The sequence below is a fragment of the Polypterus senegalus genome, chromosome 2, assembly GCF_016835505.1.
Source record: "Polypterus senegalus isolate Bchr_013 chromosome 2, ASM1683550v1, whole genome shotgun sequence".
NCBI lineage: Eukaryota > Metazoa > Chordata > Cladistia > Polypteriformes > Polypteridae > Polypterus > Polypterus senegalus.
Window position 1 is genome coordinate 288,079,606 of NC_053155.1, and position 13,614 is coordinate 288,093,219.

Here is a 13,614-nt window from a genome sequence, read left to right on the forward strand (position 1 = left end):
CAATATTCTTTCCAGCTTTACTTACTCAATACAATCTATAATATCCATCACAGCTATAGTTCAGAAGATTTAAAAAAAATAAAAAACAAGAAATACTGAGATTTATAAAGGATCACCCAAAAACTCAATCATGTGTAAGTAACCACCATTTCCATTGCAGACCATGGTTACTGGCTTCCACCTGTGATCAACTGTAATCAGTGTGATTAGTGAAGCTGTTCCTGGAGCATTCATTCCCTTGCTCGGTAGTGCAACTGACAGCAAACAACTGACTAGGAGTGGAAAGCCACTTTGATAAGATCTCAGGGATAGAGTTGTGGACAGACATAAGGCAGGAGAGATGGATACAAAAAAATCTCAAAGGCTTTATCAATCCCAAGGAGCACAGTAAAGTCCATAATAAAGAAGTGGCAAGTGTTTGGTACTACTAGGACCCTCCCTGGATCCGGTTGTCCCTCCAAATTGGACAGAAGAGCAAGGAGGAAACTGGTAAGAGAGGCTTCCAAGAGGCCAATGGCCATTTTCAAGGAGTTACAGGATTTTATGGCAATGAGTGGTTATTGTGTGCATGTGACAACAATTTCACAAGAGCTCCACAACTGTGGCTTGTTTGGGAGGGCCGCAAGGAAAAAGTCACTTCTCAAGAAAGGCCACATTGAGGCTTGTTTGAGCTTTGCTAGAAGCAGGCAGGAGCAATTACATCAACCCTAATAAATCTGTGTGGCAACACAACAGCCACCCTGTGACTTTAAAGTTAAACTGAAAAAGTTCCAGAATACTGACCTGAAATTGGTCTGATGGCTTGTTAGGGAAGATAGTAAGGAAAAAGTCACTTCTCAAGAAAGGAGACATTAAGGCTTGTTTGAACTTTGCAGGAATGCACCTTGAAGATTCTGATGCCAAGTAGAAAAAGGTCTTATGGTCAGATTAGACCAAAATTGAACTATTTGGCCTCACCATCCACAAGACACCATACCTACAGTAAAGCATGGAGGTGGCAGCATCCTGTTGTGGGGGTGTTTCTCTGACGCAGGGCCTGGGGCTTTCATTAGGGTAGAAGGAAAAAATGGAAGGGGCAAAGTACTGCCAAATTCTTGAGGAAAACCTGCTACCCTTTGCCAGAAAGTTGAAGATGGGCAGAATGTTCACCTTTCAACATGACAACGACCCGAAGCACACAGCAAAATTGACCACACAGTGACTGAAGGAGAAAAAAGTGAATGTCCTCATGTGGCCCACTCAGAGCCCAGACCTAATTCCTATTGAAAATCTGTGGAAAGATTTGAAGTTAGCAGTCCACCAACGCTCACCATCCAATCTGACCGAACTTAACAGTTCTGTAAAGAAGAATGGACAAATATTACTCAATCTAGATGTGCAAAGCTGATAGAGAAGTATTCCAACAGACTCAAGGCTGTCATTAAAGCAAAAGGCAGTTCAACAAAATACTGACATTGGAGGGTGATCCTTTATTAATCTCAGTAGGTCTTGTTTTTGATTTTGTAAATTTTTTTCTGAACTGTAGCTGTGATATCTTTCACTTGGATGTTAGAGGTTGCATTGAGTAAGTAAAGCTGGGAAGAAATATTTTTTTTGTGTGTTTTCATTTAAGGCTGTAAAGCAAAAAAATGGGAATATTTCGAAGGGGATGATTCTTTTCTATACCCACTTTAACTAGGGCTGAGAATCAATAAAAAAAACAAAAAACTAATCACATAAATGTATGTAATTAATTGTGATTAACATTAAAAGATATTATAAAATTAATACATAAATCATGAAGTAAATACACACTGAATCACAAAATGAATGTAGAATCAACACAAAGGAATTTAAAAAATTAATGTCATTGTTTAAACTTAAGCAATGACTCTAAACCTGAACTTTTAACAAAATACAACTTGAGCAAGTACCTGTACAACCTGAATTTGAATGCCTTCCTAAAAGGCAAGTTGAAAAAGAAGGCAATACGAAAACATGGCCAATGTATTAATTCTCAGACTGGCACAGCAAATGAAATACAGACGTGTCAAAGTAAAAAACGATCGAAACGACTGTTGACTTTGAATGCACTGCTAAAGAATAATTTAACTGAAAGAATAAACGGGCATACGTTAAAACCGGTGTAAAAACTCCACAAATACTCTCCTCCGTTGTTCATCACCCTCAATAACTATAATCTACATGTGTTTTTCAATTTGTGTGCTGTGGTAATAACAGTGTAGTGCCCCTGGGTCGAAACTGAGAGAAATACAATCATCAGGTGGTCAAGACCTAGCCGAGCAGGATGGGTCTACCTGGAGAAGCCGGCATAAAAACAGCACCCTGATCGCCGTTTTGCAGACACAGCACTTAGTGCTCTTTAGTAGCCAAGAGACATGTTGGGGGTCCATCTTCCTGGGTGTGTATTAGCCAGTGACTTTCGCACAGCAAACAGCAATCTCTGAGCCGTTTTTTGCCGTCTCCTGTCTCGTCCTTTCAGGCAGTTCAGCAAGTCTAAGAGATTTAATGCTTTTTTGGTTGGTGGGATCGTGGCGTGCCTTGCGATTTGTTGGATTACAAAAATTGTGCCACCAAAGAAAAGTGGCTGGAAAACACTACTTACATCTTTGCTCCTGGCACTCTAAGAAAAAAAAAAAATCATAGTAGCTGACATCTTGCTTAAAAAAATGGGACAGTGCATTACTTGGTTGGTTATGTTGCGTTCTTTGCATAAATTAGTAAAGATACTGCAAAATGGAATAATGGGTATAGATAATCATTACACTTCTGTTTTGTAAAACTTTGTCATTATACTTGGGCAGTCAGCATTGTACGCTACCCGGCAGACCGGCACGTTAATTACATAGGTACCATAGACTTGTTTTGGTTTTAGTGCCACTCAAAGGTAACTTATTTAGCACTTATGTGATATTGTGATATGACATTAATTTAATCTTCTTACAGAAGCATGAAATAAAAAAAAAACAAGGAGACAGCGAAAATTTTCCTTTGTAACTGTTCATTAACATTGCACCAGAACTGCCGTAAAGCCCCCTTACCCACCCCCCTACACCTATGTCAGTATATATAAATCAAGAAACAGGACACCAGTGCTATGCATTGGCATGTGGCGTATCGTTGTGAACCGCAGAATATGAAATTTTAAACCTTTAAATAAAAAATGTAATTTTATAAAATTGTTAAAGGTAGTATATAAATACGGTACTGGATGTGTATGTAATTCTATGGGTACACACTTAACATTTTTCTATAATTGTTTCGGAATGTGAAAAAAATAAATTAACAAATTAATTATATGAAAAGCAAAGACCTGCCTGATGCGTTTGCCTCGTTCTCGGTCCTGGATGTGAGAATATATTTTTTAAGGCGTTAAACTGGCCACATTAATCGCAGAAATTAGGGATTTAGCTTTCCCAGGCCTAGTAATAACTGAAAAACAACACCCCAAAACCCTCTAAAATCTACACTGTTTTAATTTCTCATATCAAGTAGCATTAGGATAAACTTTGCACATCCTGTCCCAGTGATAAACATAGTGTTAAATTAGGCCCTTTAGGTACAAGCCTGAGAAACCCATCCTTGTCACCTGTCATACAACTCCCTTCCCTTCCTATCACTCGTATTAAGGAAGTGGCCACTCGAAAAGTGGGCTTTTAACAGGATTAACTGCCCAATCTTCCACACTTGATGCTTTTCATTTAAAGAGAGATTATGATAAACTATAGAGAATGAATTCCAGCGATTCAAACTCACAAAGAAACAAGCTCTCATGTACTTCTTTCCATCCACAGCTTTCTTTCCCTTCTTTGTCGAGTTCATAGTGTATTTCAGCAATGCCACCTGATCCTGACTATTCCAGGCAGGAGCAATTACATCAACCATAATAAATCTGTGTGGCAACACAACAGCCACACTGTGACTTTAAAGTTAAACCAAAAAGTTCCAGAATACTGACCTGAAATTGGTCTGCTGTAAGTTAATGCGTGTTTGTACCTGATGTTGGACTAGCATACAGTCCAGTGTGGGTTCCTAGCTAGCGCTACTTCATGATCCTAAAATGGACTGAAAGGCTTGAAATTGTTAAAAACTGAATACGAGTAAATTTTAGATTGAATGAGTGAGAGCAGGCAGGGCTGAGCAAAGAGAGTGACCTCAGCGTCTGCTGGCTTGGTGCTAAATCGCTCACTCGCTGGCGTAGCAAAGCAAAGCAGCATGAGGCTGCTGGTTCGGCTTCCGCTTTTCAGTTGGGCTGTCAGCCAGAGTGAGTCACTTAACCTGCTTGTAATCCAATGGCAATAAATATATCTAAATAATTTTCCAAACACTGTGCTATGGAGTGGACAATCACCATTTTGGGACTGCAGGGACAATATTCAAAGCAAGCTGCAGCCTAACTTGTTGACAAGTTTATGCTCAGACGGACTGTGATGACCTGTAAATGAACACCCCAGGCACAGCGCAATGCACTGTGGGAATGCTTTCTGTCTTTGTTTTAATCCAATATATTTTGTATATTTTTCTCTTTATGTTATCTAAATCTAGGCACATTTTCATTCATTCATTATTATCCAAGTGTGTAATTCACATTATAATATTAGATTAGAATAACCAGACAGCCCATAACTCAAATGTTAGACAGGATAACCTCTTTTCACAAGGAAACTGGAGATACCACAGATAAAGCAATTTTCATGATAAAAGCTTTTAGGCAGAGGGCCACAGGGCCATTTGGCATAAAGACAAAAGAGGGATAGAAAAGAGAGAGAGAGAGATAGAGAGAGAGAGGATAGGAGAGACTCCATTCCATCAGAGAGACTATCAACCTGAGCACTGAAGAAGCTCTCCATGCATCAGCTCGACTGCTGACTAAACAAGCTACTGGGACAACACCCTCAGTCACTGATGTTTCCTTCACTGCTAATGTTCTGTTTCCACATCATAAAACAACTACTAATTTCTACTTTTTATTCTATTTCTATGATTTATTTCATTTAGATTTTTTCTTGTGCTATTATTGTATTCTTCATAAATACTACTTTGCTTTTAATTTTCTATACTTTATACATCTTGAGTGACTGAAATGATAGATAGATGGTCAGCAGGCTGAGGGGAACACCCCAACAGAGGAGAGCTTGATAGGAATAATGCATCATTCCTTGGTTAAGTGTCATTGCCCAAGATATACAGGTATTAGCCTTCATTTATCTAATTCAGTGTTTTTTAAGCTATGGGTCACAGCCCATATTGGGTCACTGACAAGTATGTGACAGGGCACCACATGATTATGTAATAAAAGTAGCCGAGTTTAACCAAGCACTAATTCTGTGTTGAGCGATTCATCTCCCTCTGTTTAGCAGACTGTTTACTATGGGAAAATATTATGAGAAACAATGCTGTTGACGGATCACAAGGAGTTAAGAAATAACCCTGTCACAACCAGCAAAATGATCAAACTGAGATGTCTAATGGAACCTCCAGGTTGCACCACCAACCCCCAGACACAATCACACCAATATAGTGTAATTCTTATTTTCCAAAGTCCACGCCACAATATCCAATGAACACAATACCTTCTTTTGCTCCTCCAGCTGCCTCCCAAATCTTGACTCAATTCTTGAAGCAAGTTGGCTTTCTTTTAGGACAGAGCCCTCCTCCAACTAAGTATGGCCTCACATAATGGAAGCACTCACAGGTCATACAGAAACCTCCCAAACCAGGAAGGTGTACAGTATCCCCAGCAGCACTCTAGGACTCTGACCGGGTCATCCTTCAAAACTACAAGTCCCACTCAAACCTGAGGGGTATGAGTCATTCCGAATCTCTCAGTCCATCTATCATTCTTTTACCACAACTGGGACAGGAATCAATAACCATCCTGGCTGGGATGTGCCTCCTTTCATGTTCTCGTTCCATTACGGCTTCCTGGCCAGGCAAGGATTCACCTTTTATCCCAGTCATGACACCAGTCCATCCACCATGGATGGCACTTACACTAACAAGCAAAGACACTTCTAAGAAAAGGGGCGAGATGTTAGAATGTCACAGGTGAAGGGACCGCAGTACAAGGATGTGACAAGTACTGAGAATGCCATGACTTACAAGTGATTAGGATGTGTGGTATATACTGTATGCTTTATACTAAAAGTAGGTTCAGTGGCCATAGACAAATGGTCGTTGTTTCATTATATGTTCACTGTTACAACATACATTGAATCTAATTCTGTAGCAGAGGGGCAAGACAATTCTGCATTATGTTCATTGTGCTTCGACCAATACAAATGCCTTCTCACAACACTGTTACAAATTGCTTTTATAAATTTCAGTCTGCTAGTAGTGTGAAGAACATGGTTGTTGGACCAATGAGAATTATAAGAATGGCAGAAAATATACAAAGGTTGAGACAAGCTGTAGGAATTCAGCACAACTTCACTCAGTAACAGAAAACGTTTCAAACTAGTCCGTTCAAAAAAATTATTCATAAAGATTTATCCTGTCACCATATAAAACACTGCATATGTTTTTTAGGAGCTACTTTTTTACTCAGTTTTTTGAAGTGTTAAATGAAAAGCATGATATGTTGAACTATTTGCAAACTCATTTAGAAAAACGTATTGTTAATGATGGAATTTGTATCTTTTTAAATGTTATTTAAGACCAGGTAAATAAACTGCATCAATTAATTGTTTTTTGATTGCTTTATTCCTTGTCCGGCACCATGAATCAATTGACGAAGTGACCTTTTATACTGTTCTTTTAAAAACCGTCATCTCCTAACACTAAACCCCAAAAATGAACTTTTCTCAGCTTTACAAAAGCATAAACTAAGTACTTACTCTGGCAGTGATATACTTCACCTCAGGAATCTATTCCATGTTTTCAATGATAATTATTGTTTTATTAATCTGTTTGTTTTCTACTTCTATTTCAGTTATAGTCATGTGAGAAATGTGCTTGAAAGGAAACAACACCGTTTACTGCTTATTGTCACAAAGCAATTGTTATTTGTCTGTTTATTCCTCTGCTGTCATCATGGTTGTAAACCTTTCCTCGTGTCCCAGAATGGTATTGATTTTCTTATTTGGGTCCTAAGATTAAAAAGCTTAAGAAGCCCTGGTCTACGTTATTCTCAGAGACCAAGATGTATCGGCCTTTAGGTCTAGATAGCATGTGGGGACCCTGTGAAGATGTGTCATACGTTATTCTTGGGGACCAAGGTGTGTCAGGCTTTAGATCTCGGTTATATCCCGGGACACCAACATATTGTACCTGTTAAACACAGTGAGTGCCTATGTGGGGTAATGAGGAGTGATAGGATGTGCAAGCGTCAATCCAGGGGATTGTGTTACATATATGGCGAATGGGCTGTGAGGCCTCCGAAATGTTCCAGAAAACAGACCAGGATCCTCACCACTCTACCCAGAAAATTCTCACTCCAAGTCAGCAAGTCCCCATCTACTACCTGCAGGCTTCCACCTACACAGGCCCAAAAATCAGGATCTGGCTTTGATGTTAAATATGCAACTAATGTACCAGAAATATTTACCACAATCCTCAGCAAGGGAAGGAGTAACCATAAACCTCTGGCTTGTAAACAAAGATGTAGTGATGAATCTTTATAAACAAAGATATTTACTAAAAAACTTGAAAAATATAACAAAATTATCAAAAGAAAAAAGATTTTTCAAAAAAGGCAATCCAAGGTGAACTAATCCCAAAACACAATAAAAAGGCCAAAATGCAGAAAACAAAGCAAATAAATCACAGAAAACACTAATAAACAGCAATACTCACAAGACTCTAATTCAATGATCCACTGCTGGACCCTTCTGTCAGATTTCAATATAAAGGGAGGGAGGGCACAGCAACATCAGTGTGGTCCACTAACAAATTACAAAGAATGGACAAACATACAAATACACAGTTGTGATGGATGATGAGCAGGGACTGGCATCTCGGCTGGAACTGAATAAGCATCCTTGCTCCACCACGAGGCAAATTTAATAGAAGGACAGGGAAAGACAATTTATTTGGGTTATTTTCTTCCCCAAAATGCTAGGTAGCAGTACCACTGGGTTATGTTACCTCTACAGATACGAACAGAATATGTTGGGAACTATAGTTTCATGGAACAGACCTGTTGGGGGACGTGAAAGACTAACAGTCCCAACTTTGTGGGGCTTCAGCCTTACCCAGAAGTACTTCTGAGGGACAGTCTTGTAACACCGGAAGTAACTCCCACGTTCCATGTAAAAGAAGCAGCCCCACTTTAGTACGGGGCTTTGCATGTGTGATGCCTTGGGTTTGGTCCTCTTCTTCTACAGCTGATTCAGATTTGAACACTTTGGACAAATTAGCACCTCTCATATTTCAAACTTGTAAATGTTCTAAGCATGGCATTCACCTATCGTACTATAGTGCCTTTAATAACTACATACTGTATCTATTAAACAAGATCTTTTATAGTGTAGTTCCTTTGTATTTAACTCTAGCCATTTGCCTTATATATTGTCTTTCCTATTTATCTTAACTTGCTGAAATACCCAGCGTTGCCCGGGAGGAAAATAAAGTGTTTTTTTTTTTTTAACTGTTTGAGAAAAATATAATAAAAAAAAAACAACTTTAAAAATAAAACTAAATTAACAAGCAATGAAGACTCACTAATGTGCTTGTTCTTGTATGTATGTTATCATCCAGTTGATGCCTGGAACCGGCCAACTCTAATTAATTTCAAAAGCAACAGAGGTGCTCAAACATAAAAAATGCTGGCAGTCATCTCCAGTTCGCCCTCTGGTGGTCGTTCTGAGTGTCAACTGGATGATAACATGCATAAAAGACCACAAGATCACCCCCCCACCCTACCCAGAAGGGGGTGGGTTAGGGTTAATTTTACCCTACGGTATTTTTATTCGACCAATGAGAAACATGTGTTTCATGAAAATCCAGCTGTTTGGAAGTGATGCTGAAACATACATACACGCACTGACTCTATCTATGTCACACACTCCTTGGGGAAAAAAAACGAAGAGTTAATAGCCATCAAACCTCTTGACAGACGTGCATAAGCAGTGCTACACTAAAAACTTAAACTGGTATGTCATAAGGAGCTTCCATGGCTAAGATCCCACTAGTGGCCAAAGCACTCTGAAAATCCTTAGTTAAGCTGTGCCTGTCTTGATTGGCCTCCATATTTGATGTCACGTTCGGTTTCTAGTCAATGTATTATATTTAATGTGGTCACTGGTTTGTTTTCCGCCTCTAGTTTTTTTCTAAGACACTTCTATATAAAATATTCCTATGAAGCCACAAACATCTTTTAAGTGCACACCGGGAATTGGGAACTACAATATATTTCTAGCCATGTTTCACACTGGTGTCTGCTCATGCCAAAAGTGACCGGACTTTTACAACTTGATCCATCTTGAGCTATCCATATCTCAGTTTAATAACACAATAAAATCTGTGCAGCTCTTTCAGTTTTGGTAATCTGCTAACTGAAGCAATGCTAATGTAATTTGAATATTTTTGCTGGTTGAGAAGCTTGGTTATTAATGTTACTTTATGTAATTAAGCAGACTCCACATAAGTAGAGAAGTTATTATTGACATTAAAAAAGAGACCTTTTAAAAATTAGCAGATATTTTACTATAAAGAATTTCTTAAATTGCTATGGTTTGATGCAAACACAACTAAAACTTCCTCCGCCCTTTGCTAGCAAGGGCTGTCCTGAACCATTGCCTTTTAGCTTACTAAAGTCGTTAGGTTCTTGTGATTAATGGACTGTGGAAATGAAAGATCCTACATGAGTGACTGCCAAAATATTCTCAGTTTCTGTGTATTTAACCTCCCTTTGGACGAATAAACATCTATCTATCTATTAACATTGTCATTATCACTGTGCTTGTTAATAAGAGCACCCATGATCTACAGTTTTACCCATGCCAAGGAAAACCAGCACTGAGGAATATTTTCAAATTTGTCATGGTTTATGGGCCTAGTCAATTGTTACAGTCTCTTCCGTGAAGTTGTGGATGTGTCTTTAGGAAGGAATCCAGTAAGCACTTCTTTACACAAAGAGTTGTGGGAATCTGGAGCACCCTATCAAGACATGTAGTTGGAGCAGAAACCTTGACAATCTTTATGAAGTACCTGGCTCAGATATTGGGGATAGCTTAGCTATTATCTAAACAAAAAATCTTGATGGGCTGAAAGGTCCAAAAGTACTGGAAGCAAGACAGAAACCAACCCCAGGCACCATGTCAGGGTTCAGTCAGTCACACTCACTCACTCACTCACTCACTCAGACCAGGCCATTTATTAAATCATATCCAGGATGATAAAGAATTTTTTCAGAGTCATGGATGTCGACGGACATCATAACATAAATGGAGAGATGCCACTCTAAGACAAAGCAATGGACATTTTGAACTGTGAATATAAATAATTTCATATTGAAAACTTTCTGGAACACATGATAAAAAAAAAAACAATGAAAGTGCAGGAGGAAGAGAAGAGACATTATTAAACAGCACCAGCCCTTGGAGCGACAGGGTAATACCATGATGTAAGCTGTAGTATTATGCTGTTTATTAACACTTCTGTCTATTTGTGTCTCAATAAATCAGTCATACACACAGAACGGTCCAACTTGTGTCTGTGGACATGTTGCTATGGTATTAAGAATGCGCAAAATACGGCAGAATGCATTGTTCAGTAGTTGTCTGTATTCTGACAGAGCAAGCACAACAAAGGGTTTTCTTTGACGTGTCCAAATTGTTTTTCCGAATGTTTTACTGGTCAACTCTGCTATGAAGTCATTCCCAGCATCGACATCTGACTTCCGTGGTAAATGGAACACAGTACAAGTCTAGGTAAAATTTCAATAATAATAGGTTAAATATTGGGGAAAAAAGTTAACTAAAGAGCAAATGTCTTTATTAAAAATTACAACATTTTTAAAGCAATTTTATGCCTTTTTTTTTTAAAAAAAGAAGGAGGACGAAGAGAAGAGGGATAAGGTGAAGGTAGGTTATGTCAAGATGACATCACAAATATTTTTATGTTAGGTTTCTGAATTAGTAACAGTAGTGCTAAGTGAGGGTAGGGCCAGTAGCTTGTTAACATCATCTAAAGTTATTTGTCCTCTCACTTACAGCGTAACTGAACTTTCTAATAAATCAAAGTAAGCAGCCTGAAGTAAAAAGTTAAATCTATAAAAGTTAGTGGATTTGTTTTATTTTTACCCCTCTTGATTGCATTGATTCAGCAGAAGAATGTCCAGAGGCATATAACTTAATTAGCTCTAACTGAAGATTACAGCCATGCACTCTCTTATTTGGCTTCCATAATGGCGTTTTGAAATAACCTCACTGCAGGCAGAGGTAATTGCTGTGTGTTAGTAGGAAAAAGAAATGTCCTTCTATAATAATTCTTTATATTACATTAAACATTTATTTGCTTAGCAGATGCAAACGACTTACAACGCAGGTCAACATAATTGAGTAACATCAGTCTGGGGAACTGTCTGGAAACAAGCGTGACAGGACAAGGATCTAAAAATGATCTTTGCAAGTGAGGAGCTCAAAATAAAATACTGTTACAATCCCTTAGTTACAAAGTAAGACAGAAATTTACCAAACAAGACAGTCTTCAAACGCTTCTTAAAGACATTGAGGGAGTCGGAATTTCAAATGGTGGTGGGCATCTCATTCCACCAGCTAACAGCTACACATGGAAAAAGTCTGGATTGAGCTTTGACTCCACATAGAATTTGCATCACCAGATGCCACTCATAAGCAGACCTAAGTGGTTGAGAAGAAGCATGGGACCTCCCAAGTGTCTCAGTACACATAAGTGCTAATGCAAGCAAGCAAGCATCAAGGACTTGAACTTAACACATTCTATTACAGGGAGCCAATGCAGCGATCTGAAAAGAATTAAAATGCGGGAGCTCCCACCTCTGACCCTAGGAACAAAGGGCCATCAGGTACCATTTTGGGACCTTGACTGTCGATAAGTGTCTTCAGATGTGTGTGTATGTTCAGCATTACAACCCTGGGTATTTACTAGCAGTCATGCAGTAATTATAAAGCATGTGTAAAACTGAATGGTGTAGGTTCTTGTTGCCATGCAATGTGCTACACTCACCTGAAAGAACCTCCAGTGAAGTGACTTATTCAGACATATCGATCACTACCTGCACTGTGCCACATTCCTCAGATGTGTAGAATTACAGCAGTTAGTACTTGTACTTAATGACTGCCATGTTGCATTACACTATAATATTATTATTATTATTGCTACTAATGAAGAAGACAATACTGTTCTTGTTATAGTTCTCATATTAGTATTACAATGAAATACACACGTATCCATAAAAGGTGTTGGGGCTGCTTGTGTATATTCACCTATGACACCAACTGACCTGGGACTGCCAGTGCCAATTGTATTTCTGCAGTAGTTTTACGTTGTCTTCCAGACCCCATCCCCCACTGCTTCTCCTTCACAACAAAACCCATACTGTTTAGAGTTTCTGATGTTTAATGAAAAAAAAATCACATAGCTGAGGGTAAAATGGGTACCTTTGGCTTTTCGTTTCGTTGAACCGCCTGCAGAACCTCCGCAGGCTGAAACCAGCACGAAGATAAGTTTGGACGTCAGCCTCTTTCTCAGCTGCGTATACTCTCCCGGAGATCGCACCTTCACCGACCTAGAGAAACGAAGGCAAAAATCCACATCAGTATGCTGAAGAGAGTTGCGAATGAACGAATGCGTTGTTCTATGTCGTGGCCTCTTTACCTCCCGGGAGAGTGCTGGAAAATAACTTTTCCTTTGGCTGTCTGGACGTCATCGATAAACACGCAGCAGCTCTCTGGGTCGTACTTCACGAATCGGTAACCAGATCCCCTTTTCTCCACCGTGAACCCGAAGGGGGGTTCTTTAAGAAAATCCTCCAGGGCGATTGCCGCTAAGTAGAATGATTTGCCCGTGGCGCCCCTCATGTCGCTCTTTGCTGGCTGTCTGGCTGCTGCGGGTGCGTTACGGCGCGAGCGCGGCTCACTCAGGCACGGCCCTCTTACAGTGTTTATAGGACTGGCTTTCCTGTTCCCCGCCCGCAGGCGATTTCCAAAAACGTGGCAGACAAACAATGGGATTGATTCAGTTAATGCATGTACTGTAGTTATAAAACGTCGATATTTCGGACACATCAAAATCAACGTGATAACCAAAGACGGAGCAGTACACAAAAGGCAGACTAGACTATCATTGGTATAACCCTCATCAGTAAAGCTTGCTTGTCAAAATCCTGGAGATTAAAGCCTGCTCGTGTTTAAGCAATCAGACCCCATCAACAAACGTGAGGGGCTGCGCATTCTGTTAGCCATGCTTGCGGAATGTTGTGTTTATATCGAGAAGAAGCGCGTACGGAGGTGTGACTGCGTGTGCACACATGATATACTAATAATACATAAACAGGACTCTGTGCATGTAAGAGAAATACGAAAGGGGGCCTTCGTCGTATTTGGTGCTTCTTTTTAACCCCGGCCCATATCTATAGAAATGTAGTCGTTTCATTTTTTTTGGAGTGTTAGCAATATAGATCAGTGAATGATC

At 39.4% G+C, this 13,614-nt stretch overlaps 1 protein-coding gene across 1 annotated transcript in view; it reads right to left on the minus strand.

Annotated features, from left to right (window-relative positions):
• The window catches only part of LOC120523975, a 38,114-nt gene extending 24,755 nt beyond the window's left edge, over positions 1-13,359 (minus strand). Inside the window, exons 1-2 of the mRNA XM_039745730.1 lie at positions 12,799-13,359; positions 12,582-12,709 (exon numbers count right to left, since the gene is read on the minus strand). Of these exons, the coding sequence (XP_039601664.1) occupies positions 12,582-12,709; positions 12,799-13,208 (538 nt within the window). The 5' untranslated portion in view covers positions 13,209-13,359. The remainder of the gene's footprint in view (positions 1-12,581; positions 12,710-12,798) is intronic.
• Between the last annotated feature and the right edge of the window lie 255 nt (positions 13,360-13,614).